Source organism: Talpa occidentalis, unplaced genomic scaffold, assembly GCF_014898055.3.
Source record: "Talpa occidentalis isolate TD23 unplaced genomic scaffold, MPIMG_talOcc4v2.1 talOcc4.2, whole genome shotgun sequence".
NCBI lineage: Eukaryota > Metazoa > Chordata > Mammalia > Eulipotyphla > Talpidae > Talpa > Talpa occidentalis.
In genome coordinates this window covers 3,344,297-3,361,493 of record NW_023602073.1, presented here as the reverse complement: position 1 = coordinate 3,361,493, position 17,197 = coordinate 3,344,297, and the positions used below count along the sequence as shown (strand labels likewise).

The following is a 17,197-nucleotide window of genomic DNA, read 5'->3' as shown; positions in this document are numbered from 1 at the left end:
CCACGTGGCACAGCCGACCTGACTGGCCTCCTGCGTCCCTCGGTCGTGTATTTCGGTCAATCTGCCTGTTCTGTTCCCTGCTCTGTCGGCTGACTGCTCTAATCCCCCTCCCCCACACCTCTGGCCTGTACCCCAGCTCCTGTATGCATGAATAAATATCTTTTTTTAAAAATACAGACTTTTGGGCCTCCCCTGTGACGCAGCGGTTGAGCTCCTGGTTGGGAAGCTACCCGCAGCCTCTACAGTGCCGGTTTGATCCCCAGCTGCTTCCCTGCCACCGGAGGAGGGTCCTGCATGGCACGCAGACCTCTCCTGCCGCCCTCTGCTCCCTTCAGCAGTGTACTTCGGTCCTTCTTCCTGCTCTGCTCCCTGCTCTGGCTCTGAGAATTCTCTCACCCTCCCGCACTTCTGACTGTACCCAGTCCTTGTATAAATAAATAAATAAATCTTAAAAAAAAAGTATTATCTCCTTGCCCACCCATTTTCTCCTCAGTGTGCCCCTTTGCTCCTTCCTCACAGCCCTGCAGTGCTCCCCTGCGTGTGCTCCACCCTTCCTGCCCCGCCTCTGCTGAGGGGATGTAGGTTGGGCCATGACTGGGCCGTTGGGAACAGAGCTGCTATGCTCCCGGGTGGGATAAATCTTTTTGTGTTTGAGTTTTCCCGTGAGGATAATGTGTAGAAGTATTGCAGATGACATGGAATTTCCGTTTTTATTTCCTTAAGAAACCTCCGCACCCTCATCCACAGGGTCTGTTCCGACTCATGGCCACCAGCCGTCGGTGAGAGCTCCTTTTTCTCTGTGCCCTCTCCAGCGTTCTTCATTCCATATGTGGTTTTTTTTTTTTACTCTTTCTCTTTTTTAAATTCTATTTTACATATTTTTACATTATATTCATTTTTGCAGAGGAATCATTTTTATCTTCCTTATACTCCCCATAAAATTCCCACCCCTCCCCCTCCCGTTTTGTATAAATCCATTCGTTTTTATTTGGTTCTTCTCAAGGGGTGAGGTGGCATCTAACTGTGTTTTCGATTTACATTTCTCTTAAAATAAGTTAAGGTGAACATTCCTATTGTCTGTAGGATGTCAGAATTCCCTCTCTAGAGAAGATTTTATGTAGTTCTTTTGTCCATTTTTTATTAAGATTTATTTATTTATGCGTACAAGAACTGGGGTACAGGTGAGAGGTGCAGAGGGTGAGAGGATTCACCAGAGACAGATTGGGGAGCAGAACAGGCAGACTGACTGAAAAACACTGCTGAGAGGAGCAGCGGGGAGACAGGAGAGGTCTGCTGCGCCATGCGGGTTGCTCCCTGGCTGGCCAGGGATCGAACTCGCGCTGCAGATGCTGTGGACAGCTTCATAGGCTGCGTCCCAACCCCTTATGTCACCAGGTTGGCCCTCCTTTGTCCATTTTTAATTGACTCATCAGTTGGTTTCTCGCATTGTTTGGGGATGTTACAAATTTTGGAATGAACCCTTAGTCACGTGTGTGGCATGCAGATTATTTTCCTGTTCTGTAGACTGCCTTTCAGTTTTTGGGCTACTTTCTTTTGAGGTATGAAAGCTTTTAGGTTGGTGGTGTGCCCCTTGTTGATTTTTGCTTTTGTTTCCCTGGGCCTTTGGGTTGTGTTCCCTAGTGCACTTTGTGGCAACTGTACTGTAGTGTGTCCCTATATTTTCTGTCAAGTACATCACCAAATATTTAATCCGCTTGGAATTTTATAGATTGATTTGTGTATCCATATAAGAGCTGGGGTACAGGCCAGACATATGGTGGGTGAGAGGAATCACCAGAGACAGAGTGGGGAGCAGAACAGGCAGATCTGGTGAAATACACTTTACTAAGGGGAGCAGCAGGGAGACAGGAGAGGTCAGGTGTGCCGTGTGGGTGAGTTCCCTGACTGGGGATGGAACTCATGCTGCAGGGGCTGCAGATAGCTTCATAGTGCTTTGTCTTGACCCCTCGCTTCACCAGGGAGGCCCCATGTTGCTGTATTAAGTCGGGTGGAATTTCTTGAGGATTTTCGTTTCTCTGTTCTTTGGTGCTGTTCGTCTATTTTTCCCTTTTATGCTCTTTTTTTGGAGGGGATCAGGGCAATGTTGACCTTATCGTATCGGTGGAGAGTTTTCCTCCGTCTTCAGTTGTTTGGAAGATGCAAATTTCTTTGTGTTTGCTTCTGTCATGGTCTCTCTGATGATTTCTTTTCCATGTCCCTGAGTGCTTCAGTATCTTGTTCTCCTGAATGCAGCTAATCCCTGTGTTCCGATCTGGTCTCCCGTCTTCAGTCTGCACTTCTCCTGAGTGAGTCAGTCAGCTGTGTTTTGCCCTTTCTGCCAGTTACACTTGAGCGTGGGCCTCTGCCCCATCCTACTACCACAGGCTCGGCTCCCACCTGACTGCGCCTGTAGTCATCCCGATGGCAGGTGCCGCTCATGCAATATGCAAACCTCGTCCTGTGTTGTGCCCTCCCGTGTGGAATTAGATTCTTCTCAGTCCAGGTCTCCCGCCAGCAGAAAGGGATTTCTCTATTCCAGAGTTTAGTCTCACCCAATGCAAGTTATTCTTCAATATTACCTGATACCTTAATGGTTGCTAACAACAGCACCACTGTATGTGTGTGTATGTGTGTGTTTGTGTGTGTGCATTTTCTTTCACATTACAGTTCTCATTCTTGGCCAAACCTGATGGATGCGTTTTCTCAGTGATGAGGTTGCTCCCTTTTCTGCCTCTGACTGGCCAGTGTGGTGACACCTCAGAGTTCATGGGGTGAAAGTACTCAGGGGTCAGTGGGACATGTTTGAACAAGGGTCATGACACAGACACTCACTGAGTAAAACCAGGTAGCACAGATGTTCATCATTTGACCTTTGGTTGTTGTGATTTTATGTCAGTGATCCTAAATGTAGTTTTTAATAAGGAGCTTCACATTTCTGTCATCGAGTCTGGAGTACAGTGGGTGTATGTCGTTAGTCATACGTATGATTCTTGTTATAGTTACGGTTAATGGTAGATTTTTTAAATTTTGATAGAATATTTATAGAATATTATTAGAATGAATATATCTTACAATCTAATTTTAGCAGCTCTCCTGTCACCTGTGACAAAGCAAGTATTTCATTTTATGAATCTTTGCACTGTGGGGAGTCACAGTGGCTGCTCTTCTGCCCAGCGTGACTGTTGCTTCTTTTTCTCCTTTTCCTAGTAAACGTGGCCCTCCATTCATTCATTCATTCATTCATTTTTTAAAAGATGAATTTATTTATCAATACAAAAATTGGGGTATGGGCCAGAGGTAGGTGGGGAGAGGATTCACCAGAGACAGAGTGGGGAGCAGAACAGGCGAATCTATTGAAATACACTGCTGAGGGGAGCAGTGGGCGAGTCAGGAGAGGGCTGCGGCACCATGTGGGTAGCTCTCTGGCTGGGGATTGAACTCGTGCTGCAGTGGCTGCGGACAGCTCCATTGGTTGTGTCTCAACCTTTGAGCCACCAGGAAAGCCCCTGACCCTTCATTTAAATGTAAAATAAAAAGTCTCCTTTTGCTGTTATTGCATGCGGTGGTCTTTGGCATTTTGTATCTGACAGTGTTATACAGCCGTCACCACCTTCCAGATTTTTCCATTTCCCAGTAATAAAATACTGCACTCATGAAACTCTCGCTCCCAACTGCCCTGTCCCTCAGCCCCTGTGTCCACCATTTACTTTCTGTTTTCAAGAGTTTGACAACTCAGACCTGTATGAATGGAGTCTTGTTACACCTTGTTTTCTTGGTGAATCTCTTATTTTATTGCATTGTTAACTGTTTAGTCATTTCATGGGTATCATACAGGAGTCCCTTCGTATCGTAGTGTGTGTCATTGTCTAGTTCCATTGTGAGACCCATTAATATTCTCTTATGTGTATCTACCAGTCTTATTTACCCATTAATCCGTCACCTGGGGCTTGGGTTGATTTTGCTTTGGGCTGTAATGACTGGTGGTGCCATGACCATAGGTGAGCAAACGCCTCTGCCCGTCCCTGCTGTCCCTGCTATTGGGGAACACCCCGGGGTGGGGGTTGGGTCCTCCTGTCATTCTGAGTTCCCTTTTCCCAAGAATCACCTTTCTGTCTTCCCTCCTGGCTGCATCATTTATGTTTGCCCCAGCAGTGCGCAAGGGATCCAGGTCCCAATTTTTGCCAGTACTTGTTCTTTTCTTTCTTTTTAAATCATTGCGATCCCAGCAGATGTAAAATCTCATCTCTTGTACTTCTGATTCATTTTTCCTTCGTGACTGGTCGTATTGAGCACGTTCATGTGTTAGGACCCGCTTGGGTGTGTGATTTGCAGAGCTGTGTGTTCCAGTCCTTTCCTCATGGCTGCACATTTCCATTTTGAACAGGGTCGAAAGCGCGAGGGGATTGTATTGTCCCATTTCGTCATACAGTGCTTTTATGGCATCCTGAGCCCACTCCTGCTGGGAGGTCCCATGAGTTTCTTTCTTTCTTTCTTTTTTTTTTTTGTTTTATTTTTAATAGAGGCATGTTTCATTTATTTTTTATTAATTTGTTTGTTTGCTTCGCCCATACATGCACTGGGTACAGTCAGAAGCGCGGGAGGGTGAGAGAACTCACCAGAGCGGGGAGCAGAGCAGGCAGAAGGACTGAAGTACACTGCTGAGGGGAGCATCGGGCAGCAGGAGAGGTCTGCGCCATGTGGGACCCTCCTCCGGTGGCCGGGGAGCAGCCAGGGATCGAACTGGCACCGCAGAGGCTGCGGGCAGTTTCGCAACCCAGCGCTCAACCGCTGCGCCACCGGGGAGGCCCCCCGTGAGTTTCTGTGCACAGAAATGAGCCATCCACCTTCTCTCTGCTGCTGTTTTATTTCTCGTATTAGCGTTTTCATCAATGAGCCTATAAAGAAAAATGAATTTTTGTTTTCCTAGAACTGGGATGTGCCGGGTTACCTTGCGAGAGTTGCTGTCAGTGCAGCAGGCTCATCGTGTCCTGGATGCTGTTGTGTCTTTGCATTTGTTTAATTTATTGTTTAACCCTCCGGGATTCTTTATTCCAGCTCAGTCTCTACCCTTGGTTCCACTATATACGTTGCTTACTGTTTTGTCATTTCCCTGGCAGCGTACAGGAGCTCATGTGTGTGCGAACACGGGTGTATTTTATACTCACAGTCTGCTCACTGGGTTTTGCTTTCCAGAGTCGCTTTACTGTGGCTTTCATTGGTTTTCCAGCGATGGATTATAACTGGTTATGACCATTTTTACTTATGTTGTATTTTTGTTGTTGTTCTGGTTGTTGTTACGTAGCGTCATCCGAACCCATTGTGAATAGGGTTCACTGAGCATCTTTGTTAGTCCTTCTCTCACTGTGAATGTTGATGTCACCTGTGGCTGTGTCAAGGACTTGTTTTGTGTTGAGGAAAAATCCTCTCAATCCTTTTTTAGCTAATACAAATAGATACATATTTTAATGGGTTCCTATTCAATATGTATGTGGAGGTGCACAGGATTTACTACACAGGAAATGAAATGATGGAATAAATTTACAGATTTCTTAAGATGTTTGTTTTTTTATATCTGGTGTCTTATTTTTCAAAACTCTTTCATTGCTATGATCTATTTTTTTCTTTCTCCAAAAGAAATATTTGTCTCTTCTAGTTGTTTTTCCTCTTCTTTCGATACCTTTTGTTCTGGTCACTGTGTTCTCCCCTACGGTGATGAAAACTATCAATAATATCCTGGAGATTCCCAAATTCTTTTTTTTCTTTAATATTTATTTTATGTATGCATATAAACGCTCGGGTGTAGGCCACAGGTGCAGGGGGTGAGAGGATTCCCCAAAGACAGAGTGGGGCACAGAACAGGCAGTCTGACGGAAATCCACTGCTGAGGGGAGCAGCCGGGAGACAGGAGAGATCTGCTGTGCCTTGTGGGTAGCTCCCTGGTTGCGGATCGAATTTGTGTTGCAATGGCTGCCGATAGCTTCATAGTGCTGAGACTTAAACTCTTGTGCCACCAGGAAGGCCCTGATTCCCACATTTCTGTTCTCAGCTTAGAGTTCCTGATCCATCACACACATGTCCAGTTGCGTGTGGAATTCCAGTGTCTTCCAGCCCGTCATGCGGACAGCATATTAGGAAAACATTCCTCGTACCTCAGCCACCAAGTTATTGCCGAGTTCTCCTCCCCTTTGTCCTTCCATTTGAGAAGTGATAACCTGTTCTGTCTTCTCTGACTCTGTCAGCCGAACGTCTTTTCTTAAAATTTTATTTTATATATATTTTTACATCATTTTTCATTTTTGCACAATGTATGCATTTTCATCTTGGTTATAGTCCCCATACATCCCACCCCCCTTATTTTGACCCTAATCCCTCTACCCCCCCTCCCCCATGTGCATCTCTTGTTTATACTTGCTTGTACTTGAACATCTCTTACCTGTGCTTTCCCCCTCCCCGCCCACTTTGCTTGAACATTCTGGTTTCGGGTTCGGTTTTTGTTTACTGTGAGTTGGAGATCCCAGGCTTTGAGGTCACAGGAGTAAAATGTTGGCAGAAATTTGCACATGCTTTTCATTTGTTATGAAGTTCCTTTAGCACCTGATTCTGGGTGTGTGTCTGTTACACCTGCCAACCAGGCTATCCGCTCCTCAAGGAGCAAATTTTATTCATCCTTTTTTTCTTAGAATCATACGCACTTCCAAATCGATAAGGTAAGCTATAGTTCTACTTTTAGGATCGAATGGGTGAATGTAGAGGCGAGGCTCTTTCAACTGCGATCTGTACATCCTATACAGGACCAAAGACCCACAAAATAAGGTGTGTTTGCACTTACTCTGTCTGACCCAGGCTGCCGTCCCAGAGATGAGAAATGTTCCCTCAGAAGGGATGGTGTCATTTGAAGACGTGGCTGTGAACTTCACGTGGGAGGAGTGGCAGTGCCTGAGTGAAGCTCAGAGGACCCTGTACTGGGATGTGATGCTGGAGACCCGAAGTCACCTGGTGTCCCTAGGTGAGGAAGCGCCAGTGTAACACTCTAGTGCAAGGCTGTCTTCTGCACCGATAAGTGTGCACTTCCTTATGAAACTGAGTGCTGGTGAGGTTGAACATGCAGGCAGTGTACATTGTGGGTGTTTCGGTTTTTGTTTTTTGTTTTTTTTTTTTAGGAAAGATTCAGATTGGCCTCTTTTGCACAGCTCTTCACACTGCATTTGTTAGTTTTCAAAGACTGAAGTTGAACTTGATCGAAGGCGAACACTATTTCTCGTCACAGGGCATTGTGTTAACGATCCTGAGGAGAGGATCAGGTCGGAACAGGGAGTACAGCCGTGGACTGTGGACTATCCCCCAAACCAGGACCTCTCAGGTCAGTCAGTGCTTGCCAGGCCGGGAGGCTGAGAGGAGGCTGGGAGTGTGGCCAGTGATATTGGCCACACTGAGGTGCTTTCCCTTTGTGCAACCTTGGACAGTGTGTCTGCATATATCAAACTGATTCTTTTTTCTTTTCTTTTTTTTTTTTAAAAATTTATTTATTTATACAAGCATGGGGTACAGTCAGTCAGAAGCGCGGGAGGGCAAGAGAACTCACCAGAGCCACAGTGGGGAGCAGAGCAGGCAGAAGGACCGAAGTGCACTGCTGAGGGGAGCATGGGGCGGCAGGAGAGGTCTGCGCGTCATGCAGGACCCTGCACCGGTGGCTAGGGAGAAGCCAGGGATTGAACCGGCGCTGCAGAGGCTGCGGGCAGATCGCAACCCAGCGCGCAACCACTGCGCCACCGCCTCAAACTGATTCTTTATTCAGTTCCCAAATATTGCTCACTCGTGGATTTCCTCCTGCTCTTTTAATGGTGGTTGTCTATGTTCTTAACCAGTCTGTAGTCCCTGATACTGTGGGGATTATTCTGTATTAATCACGGTTCTGTATTCTCTCTCTTAGTGTATTCTCACAGACTGTTTTCTTCAGGTACCTTTTCAGGAATTTTTTTATTTCTGTGTGTTCATGGGAAGTTTAGCCAGTTGGAAATTTTCTATGAGAGGGGAGAGCAACAGTACTCACAAAAATGATCTTTGCTTTCTGAACTTATACACTCTGTGAGGAAAGAATATATAATAAATACATTTATTGATAGAGAGGTAAAGCCACAGAGGATGTTTGACCAGCATGAGTGAAACAAACTGGAGGATGTTGTTTTTGCTTGTGTGCTCCATACGCATCATTACGGAGATTAATTCTTCTCTTTCAGAGCTCAGGTGAGGTGAATGGCTTGCACTGACATGTCATATCTATAGTTCCCTCTGCAGTCTGGGCTAGAGGCTGTGTATTGCTATTGGAGATGTCACTTTGCAGGTGACCAACTCAAAAGGGATAGAGGGGCGTTGACTGGAGAGTTATTTAGAACATGAGTAGTGTTTCAGGGGCAAGCCTTGTGACCGCCCACATAGTAAATGGTGAGGCTGAGGAGGACCCAGAAATTGTTCATCATTGGAAGGGATGTTGTGTGACATGGGAGGGGGAACTTGAGGTGGTGATTTCTAAAGCCATGGCACCAAGAGTTTGAGGTTGGGGGGCTCATACCTTGGGGAGCAGTGTGACCTGTGCAATTCCACCTTGTTGTGGGCATTGTTGGTTTGTTTATTTATTTATTTATTTATTTATTTATTTATTTATTTATTTATTTATTTGTACAAGCACTGGGGACTGTCAGAAGCGAGGGAGGGTGAGAGAATTCACCAGAGCCAGAGCGGGGAGCAGAGCAGGCAGAAGGACTGAAGTACACTGCTGAGGGGAGCAGCTGGCAGCAGGAGAGGTCTGCGCGCCATGTGGGACCCTCCTTCGGTGGCCGGGGAGCAGCCGGGGATCGAACCGGCGCTGCAGAGGTTGTGGGCAGCTTCGCAACCCATTGCTCAACCGCTGCGCCACCGGGGAGGCCCTGTGGGCATTATTGGGAGGAAAGTAAAGGAATCAACGACAGTGTGATGTAGCTGAGAGTCACTCACGACATAGAAACTGGAGTTACTGTGAACAAAGTAGAAATGCAGGTTCCAAGCACTGCGGTGAGAATACCAGGGTGTTGCTCTCAAAAGCATGTGGGAAAAGCCTTTAACTCTGATAGCCACAGGCTGGATGCAGAACTTTTTTCCTATCACTCAGCAGGGAACATGGGACACAATGATGAGGTGGAGTTTGCTGCATGTGTTAGGATTCTGAGCCTTATGTGATATGATATTTAAATAAGAACTGACAGGTCTCTTCCGTGGAGGGAAGCGCATGCTTCTGAGAACCTCTGCAGGTGTCGTGGCCAGGGCCGGGGTGGAAAGAAAAACTAAGAAATGGAGAAGCGGGGTCCTTGTGACTCAGCAGACCTCTTGCTTAAAGTGCCTGGGCAATGACTGGGTCTCTCCGTCCACAGGTTTCTGGGAAAGCCATGGCCTCTGCAGGGCTTGGTTATTCTGAAAGTACCCACAAGAGCTGCACAGGGTCAGTCTAACAAAGAAAGTATGTAGGATCTATGTTGGGTGAAATGCTTCTGGTTGAAATCGACAATTCTAGTTAAAAGACTGTTTTTACCAAATATTTATGGTTTTATAAAACCATGGTGAAATTAGTTTTACTGCTTTGTTATCCTGGTTTGGCATTAGAAAATCTGTTAATTGGGGCCTCCCTGGAGGCCTAGAGATTAAGTCTCTTAGCTCTCTCTATTATGGCCTGAGTTTGATCTACAGTGAAGGAGCTCACCCACTTTGGCACAGCAGACCTCTCCTGTCTCACCCGCTGCTCCCCTCAGCAGTGTATTTCAGTCAGTCCGCCTGTTCTGTTCCACACACTGTCTCCACGCTCCCCTACAACACCCCCACTCCTGCACCTCTGGCCTACACCCCAGATCTTCCATGCTAAAATACAAAATACCAAGAAATCTGTTCTCCCCATAAGTTGCTACAGGCAAAAAGCATGAATCAGAGAATCAATACCTGTAAATTATGTTGTAATATAGGAGCTTTTGTGCTGCTTAGTAGTATTCACTCAAAAGGCTTCCTTTTTAGAGACATGGTCACTTTTTTCTCACTTTAGATGTCCATACTGGGGATCACCTGACTCACGACAGCCCTGCAAATCAGGGCAGACATGTGTGGCAAGTTCTTACCGCCAGCAGAAAAATACCATCCAACGAGAGAACTGACTTAATGGAAAAAAGCAATTTGGACTTAATTCATTGTTTGAACCATAATATCAAAAATGGAAACAATTCAGCAATGACGCCTGAGAACGTTACTATACATAGGACCATAATGATCCCTGGTGAGCCTCATGAAGAGCATGCTGGAGAGAACAAGGAGGTCTTTAGTAGAATGAGGGAACCCATCAAGTATCCTGAGCACCTTAATCACCAGGTGATTCAGAACTTTCAACAGCCTTTTGAATTTCGTGAACAAGGAAAAGTCTTGAGCGAAGAAACAATATTTTCACCTAGAGGAGCCCTTCCGGAAGGGGCTGCCCGTAAATGCAATGAGTGCAGGGACACCAGTGATGAGGCAACTTTCGATGTCCGAGACAGAACCCAAGGAGGACAGACTCCCTGCAGTTGTAATGAAAAGGGGAGAGCTGCGGAGATGACTCCAGTGCATTTGAATCTTCCTAGGTATGTTGAACACGAGCAGCAGGAATGTTATGAAAGTGGGGCCAGTCTCAGCAACACATTTCACACCTATCCGCATGAGAGTACCCAGTTAGGACAGAATAATTTTGGATATAAGAGATATGGTGAAGCGGCCTCTAAAACCTCTGTTCTGACTGAACATCAGAAATCACAAGCAGACGATCAAACTGATGAGTGTGGGGGCACCTCTGAGATTTCCTTACAGAGGGGATACCAGAGAAATCTCACTGCAGTGAAGTTGTTTGGCTCTAACGATTACATGAAAACTTTCTCATGGAAGACTGCCCTCGCTGTACATCCCCAATCTCAAACGGGAGTGAAGCGCTACCCGTGTCTGGTATGTAAGAAAACTTTCAGGCACAAATCTGCTTTTAGTGTGCATCAGAAAACTCATACAAGGGAGAAACCCTATGAATGTCAGGTGTGCAGGAAAGTGTTCTCCTGTAAGTCAGTTCTTGTTCTACATGAGAGGACTCACACTGGAGAGAAACCCTATGAATGTGAAGGGTGTGGAAAATCTTTTTCCAGTAAGTATTACCTCAGTGAGCATCAGAGAATTCACACTGGAGAGAAGCCTTATGAATGTCAAGAGTGTGGGAAGACTTTCCGCCAGAAATCATCCCTCAGGAAACATGAGAGAAGTCACACTGGAGAGAAGCCTTATGAATGTCAAGAGTGCAGGAAGACTTTCCACCAGAAATCATCCCTCACTGAACATCAGAGAGTTCACACTGGTGAGAAACGCTATTATTGCGATGGGTGTGGGAAAGCTTTTTCTACTAAGGCACACCTCATTAGACATAAGAGAAGTCACACTGGAGAGAAACCCTATGATTGCAAAGGGTGTGGGAAAGCTTTTTCCAGTAAGTATTACCTCAGTGAGCATCAGAGAATTCACACTGGAGAGAAGCCTTATGAATGTCAAGAGTGTGGGAAGACTTTCCAGTGGAAATCATCCCTCAGTCACCATCAGAGAAGTCACACTGGAGAGAAGCCTTATGAATGTCAAGAGTGCAGGAAGACTTTCCACCAGAAATCATCCCTCACTGAACATCAGAGAGTTCATACTGGTGAGAAACGCTATTATTGCGATGGGTGTGGGAAAGCTTTTTCTACTAAGGCACACCTCATTAGACATAAGAGAAGTCACACTGGAGAGAAACCCTATGATTGCAAAGGGTGTGGGAAAGCTTTTTCCAGTAAGTATTATCTCAGTGAGCATCAGAAAATTCACAGTGGAGGGAAGCCTTATGAATGTCAAGAGTGTGGGAAGACTTTCCAGTGGAAATCATCCCTCAGTCACCATCAGAGAAGTCACACTGGAGAGAAACCCTATTATTGTGAAAAGTGTGGGAAAACTTTTTCTAGTAAGTCACACCTCATTACTCATCAGAGAATTCACACTGGAGAGAAACCCTATGAATGTGAAGGGTGTGGGAAAGCTTTTTCCAGTAAGTCATCCCTCAGTCACCATCAGAGAATTCACACTGGAGAGAAACTGTATAAATGTGAAGTGTGTGGGAAAGCTTTTTCCAGTAAGTCTAACCTCAGTGAGCATCAGAGAATTCACACTGGAGTGAAGCCTTTTGAATGTCAAGAGTGTAGGAAGACTTTCCACTGGAAAATATCCCTCAGTATCCATCAGAGAAGTCACACTGGAGAGAAGCCTTATGAATGTCAAGAGTGTAGGATGACTTTCCAGTGGAAATCATCCCTCAGTAACCATCAAAGAATTCACACTGGAGAGAAGCCTTATGAGTGTCAAGTGTGCAGGAAGACTTTCCACCTGAAATCATTACTCACTGAACATCAGAGACTTCACATTGGTGAGAAACGCTATGATTGCAAAGAGTGTGGGAAAGCTTTTTCTACTAAGGCACACCTCATTAGACATCAGAGAAGTCACACTGGAGAGAAACCCTATGATTGTGAAGAGTGTGGGAAAGCTTTTTCCAGTAAGTCATCCCTCAGTCACCATCAGAGAAGTCACACTGGAGAGAAACCCTACGAATGTGAAGGGTGTGGGAAAGCTTTTTCCAGTAAGACTTACCTCAGTGACCATCAGAGAATTCACACTGGAGAGAAGCCTTATGAATGTCAAGAGTGTGGGAAGACTTTCCATTGGAAATCATCCCTCAGGAAACATAAGAGAAATCACACTGGAGAGAAGTCTTATGAGTGTCAAGAGTGTGGGAAAACTTTTTCCAGAAAGCACTCTCTCACTGGACATCAGAGAAGTCACTGGAGAAAGTCCCTGTGATTGTTAAGAATGTGGGAAAACTTTTCAGGAAGTCAGCCCTCACTAAGCATGACAGAATCCACACTGGATGGAAATGCTATGAATGTCAAGAGTGGACAGGCAGGCCTCCCCTGGTGGCGCAGGTGGTTGAACGCAGCGCTGTGAAGCTGTCCGTGGCCTTTGCGGTGCGAGTTTGATTCCCTGGCCGGCCAGGAGCAGCCCCATGGTGCAGCAGACCTCTCCTGTCTCGCCCGGTGCGAGTATTTCAGCCGTGTATTTCGGTCAGTCTGCCTGTTCTGTTCCCCGTCTGTCTCTGGTGCAGCCTCTCACCCTCCCAGACATCTGGCCTGTACCCCGGTTCTTGTATGCTTGAATAAATAAAAATCATTTAAAAAATATTCAAACTTGGGAGCTCAACCACATCATTCAGTTGAGAGCAATGGGAACTGACATACAGTTTCACTCCTAATTGCGTGGAGTTTCCTGGTTCACTCTTCTCCCAAGTTCATGCAGTGATGATGTCTCTGTTCCTGTTGCTGTTGCTTCTAGTGTACTCTTAAGTTCCTGGGCGATGCCATTCATGTCCACAGTAGCTGTCTGTCTACAGGGCACACTGCATGTTGCGTGGGTAAGTGATCTCTCTGGGTTTTCTAACTTAGTCATCAAGTTCTGTCCAGTACTCTAAGCCTCGTGGTGCCCCCCGATGCTGGAATTGCTCACCTCCAAAATGTCCTCCTCTAGAAGGAAAAGTTGAACTGTGTGCTATCGGCTGTAGGTTGAGGTCTGCAGCTGTCTTTACCTACCGTTAATGATGAAGGTTTTTCGGGGCCTCCCTGGTGGCCTCGGGGTTAAGTCTCAGCGCTATTGCCTGCTCTGGGGAGGGTTTCAGCCCCAGCTAGGGAGCCACCCCACATATGGCCGCAGCAGGCCTCTCCTGTCTCACCCGCTGCTCCCGTTACCCAGGTATTTCAGTGGTTCTGCCTGTTTGTTGCCACACTTAGTATCTGGTGAATCCTCTCACCCCTGAACCTCTGGTCTACACACCAGTTCTACAAAATAAGGGAATTTTTTTGGAAGATTATTTCTGCATACAGGAACTGGGATGCAAGCCAGAGGTGTGAGGGGGTGAGAGGATTCTCCACAGTGAGATTGGGGAGCACAACAGGCGGATCTACTGAAATCCACTGCTGAGGGGCCCAGTGGGGAGACAGGAGAGGTCTACTGTGCCATGTGGGTCACCTCCCTGGCCAGAGATCGAACTCGTGTGTGCAGTACTGAGAACAGGTTTATAGTGCTGAGTCTTCACCCCTGCGCCACCAGTGGCCCCAGAATTTTTTTTTTTTTATAGAGGCATGTTTTATTTGTTTGTTTGTTAGTTTGTTTTGTTTATACATGCACTGGGTACAGTCAGAAGCGCAGGAGGGTGAGAGAATTCACCAGAGCCAGAGCGGAGAGCGGAGCAGGCAGAAGGACCTAAGTACACTGCTGAGCGGAGCAGCGGGCGGCAGGAGAGGTCTTCGCGCCATGTGGGACCCTCCTCCAGTGGCCGAGGAGCAGCCAGGGATCGAACTGGTGCCGCAGAAGCTGTGGGCAGCTTCGCAACCCAGCGCTCAACTGCTGCGCCACTGGGGAGGCCCCCCCAAAATTTTTTTTCAAAGGAAAGGATTCTTGCCTTTTAAAAAAATTTTTATTATTGTTCATCTTTGTGCAATATTGGATTTCTCCCCTTCTGTATAATTCTTGCAAATGTCCTGTCCGCACCGCCCCTGTGACCCGTCACCCCAGGCCCTGGTGCTCCTCCTCCCCTCCTGGCCCCTCTTCTGCCCTGTCCCCTGCTCGTGTCTCAGCTCTGTCATCTGCCTGCCAATTTTGTCTTTTTCCCTGACCCTTTCTTGTGTTTCCCTGTATTCCTCCTGGAACTGATCGATGTAATCCAGGTCTTTTTCCTTCACTCTTTGTTCAGAACATAGTCCCTTCCGCCGTTGCTGGCCGTGTCTTTAATGTGGTGTTTGTCTTAGTCAGTTCATACCTTGGGGTGAGTGGTCAGCGTGGAATGTGGTGGCCGAGGAAGTCCTTGATGTCACTCTCGCACCCACTCCCCCTTCAGGGGTCCCGAACACCTTCTGGTGTATTTCTTTGGCGCCGTGGTGATGCTGAGTGGAGAGAGACCCCAAATAACCAAAGCTTTCCTGATTAAAAGTGGGGGGAAATGAAGGAGTCACACTTCTGACCTCAAACTAAAGGTAAGGCGCCTCCCTGGTGGCCCAGGGGTTAAACACAGTGCTCTCAAACTACTGCAGCCACCGTGTACAAGTTGGATCCCCAGCAGGCCGGGAGCTGACTGACATGGCGTGGCTGACCTCTCCTGACTGGCCTGCTGCGCCCCTCAGCAGTGTATTTTGTCAGTCGGCCTGTTCTGTTCCCTGCTTTGTCTCTGGTGAATCCTCTCAACCCCGGCATCTCTGGCCTGTACCCCAGCTCTTGTGTGCATAAATAAACAAATCTTAAATATTCGTTAAACGAGCATTTTGGAAAGCCAAATAATTGAGCTAGAGTTACCTTATCAAATTCCCAGTTATAAATTAACCTAACTTGTGATATCATTTTGAAGAACACCAATAAATATGTGTAGATTCATGAAACAAATCTGTAAAAACGTGGATGTGTGCAAGATGATGTGGGCCATCCCAAGAGACAGAAAATACACCGAGACAGGCCAGGAGGAGATGCGCCCCTTCTCACGAGCAGGGATGGGCGTCAAGTCCTCTCGGCCGGGAGAGGTGGCGTTTCCAGCTTGTGTCCTGAGACTCTCGTGGGCTTGGCTGTGGGACCGACATGTGGCTAAGGTGAGGTGATTGTGGCCTCTCATGCCGTCCTTAGGAGAGAGCTGGTGGGTGCCGTCCTCCTGCGGAGAGCTGGGGTGGAGGATTCGATGCTGCTCGGGGTGCTGTCTTGTGACTTTTTGCACCCTGCTCGCCGGCCTTTCGGGGTGAGCTGAGAAAAAGTGTGGAGCACACGTGAGGTCTGTGATGATGTCCCCAGCGCTAGCCGCGGTCCCTGCTCAGTAACCTGGGAAACTTTTCCCTCTGAGGTGAGCCCTGTGCCGGCTACGGCAGCTCCCGACGCTCCAGGTACACTGTCTGGGGCAGCCCGGGCGGCCGCCTCCCTGGGCCTGAGTCCCGAACTTACAGGGGGAGGTTCCTGTGGCTGGGGATTTGGGGTGGGGGGGAGAGTTGGGGTGCGAAGGAAGCCCCGACCTTGGCTGGGGCCTGCGCCCGTCAGGGCAGAGGCGGCCCCGGCACCGTCACCCTCGGGGGCTCGCACTGTTGGGGGCGCTCCTTGGCTGGTCGCACCGCGCCCGGGTACCTGGTGGGACCGTCCCCCCCTCGCGCCCCCGTGACCCGCGTGTCCTCTCCCCCGCCGCGATGGTCTCAGCGCCTTGGGAGCGTCAGCCTGTCCCTGACACGTCCTCCCCGCGAGCCGGGTTCCGAGCTGGCGGCGCCTCCTCCCAGGTTCGTGGTCCTCCCTCGTCCACCCAGGGGTGCTGTTCCTTCGGTTCTATGTCTGTCACTTGCCTCCTCCGTCTTCTCGGGGGGCGTGACGTCGAAATTGGGAATTTAAAAAGGCCTATTGTTACAGGAGGGGGGGGACCGCAAAGCCCCCAAAATATCCGCTCTAGAAAGGGTCAGAAAAAGCTCAGAAAAAGCATAAAAAGGGGCCTCCCTGGTGGCGCAGCGGTTGAGCGCTGGGTTGCGAAGCTGCCCGCAGCCTTATAACGCCGGTTCGATCCCCAGCTGCTCCCGGCCACCGGAGAAGGGTCCCACATGGCGCGCAGACCTCTCCTGCCGCCCGCTGCTCCCCTCAGCAGTGTACTTCGGTCTTTCTGCCTGCTCTGCTCCCTGTTCTGGCTCTGGTGAATTCTCTCACCCTCCCATACTTCTGAGTGTACCTAATGCTTATATGAAAAAATAAATAAATCGTTTAAAAAAAAAAAAAGAATGACAAAGCATACATTTAAAAAGATCTGGCCAAGCATCTTGAGGAAGGGATGGTTGCTGGAGCCCCGCGGGCAGGAGGGGAGCGGCTGAGCCCTTTACCGTGGGACCAGGGCTGCTGCCCCTCTGGTGGCCCAGGCTGCGGACACGGAAGCAACAGCATTTTGCTGCCCCCAGTCCCTGCGTGCAGAGCCCCTCAAGCCTCTCAGCGCCCCAGTTTCTGCGCGACCCATCTCCTCGGGCCTAGGGCATCGCTGTCGACGGAGGAGCAGGTGAGTCCTGGGTGGGGGGCGTGGGAACACCCCCATGCGGCT

General features: G+C 48.1%; 1 protein-coding gene across 22 annotated transcripts in view; it reads left to right on the top strand.

The window, feature by feature from the left end:
* Nucleotides 1–17,197, top strand: part of LOC119251631 (zinc finger protein 420-like) — a 257,400-nt gene that overhangs the window by 59,974 nt on the left and 180,229 nt on the right. For 5 of the 22 annotated variants that reach the window (XR_008552956.1, XR_008552955.1, XM_054698260.1 and 2 more), the window contains exons 5-6: nt 6,844–7,006; nt 7,268–7,360. The exons of 1 other annotated variant lie outside the window; for it this stretch is intronic. Coding sequence is in view for 14 of the 21 variants with exons in the window: in XM_054698260.1 (XP_054554235.1) it covers nt 6,844–7,006; nt 7,268–7,360 (256 nt within the window). In the remaining 7 variants the exon portion in view is untranslated. 16 more of the 22 variants (XR_008552951.1, XR_008552952.1, XM_054698257.1 and 13 more) reach the window with 14 other exon arrangements.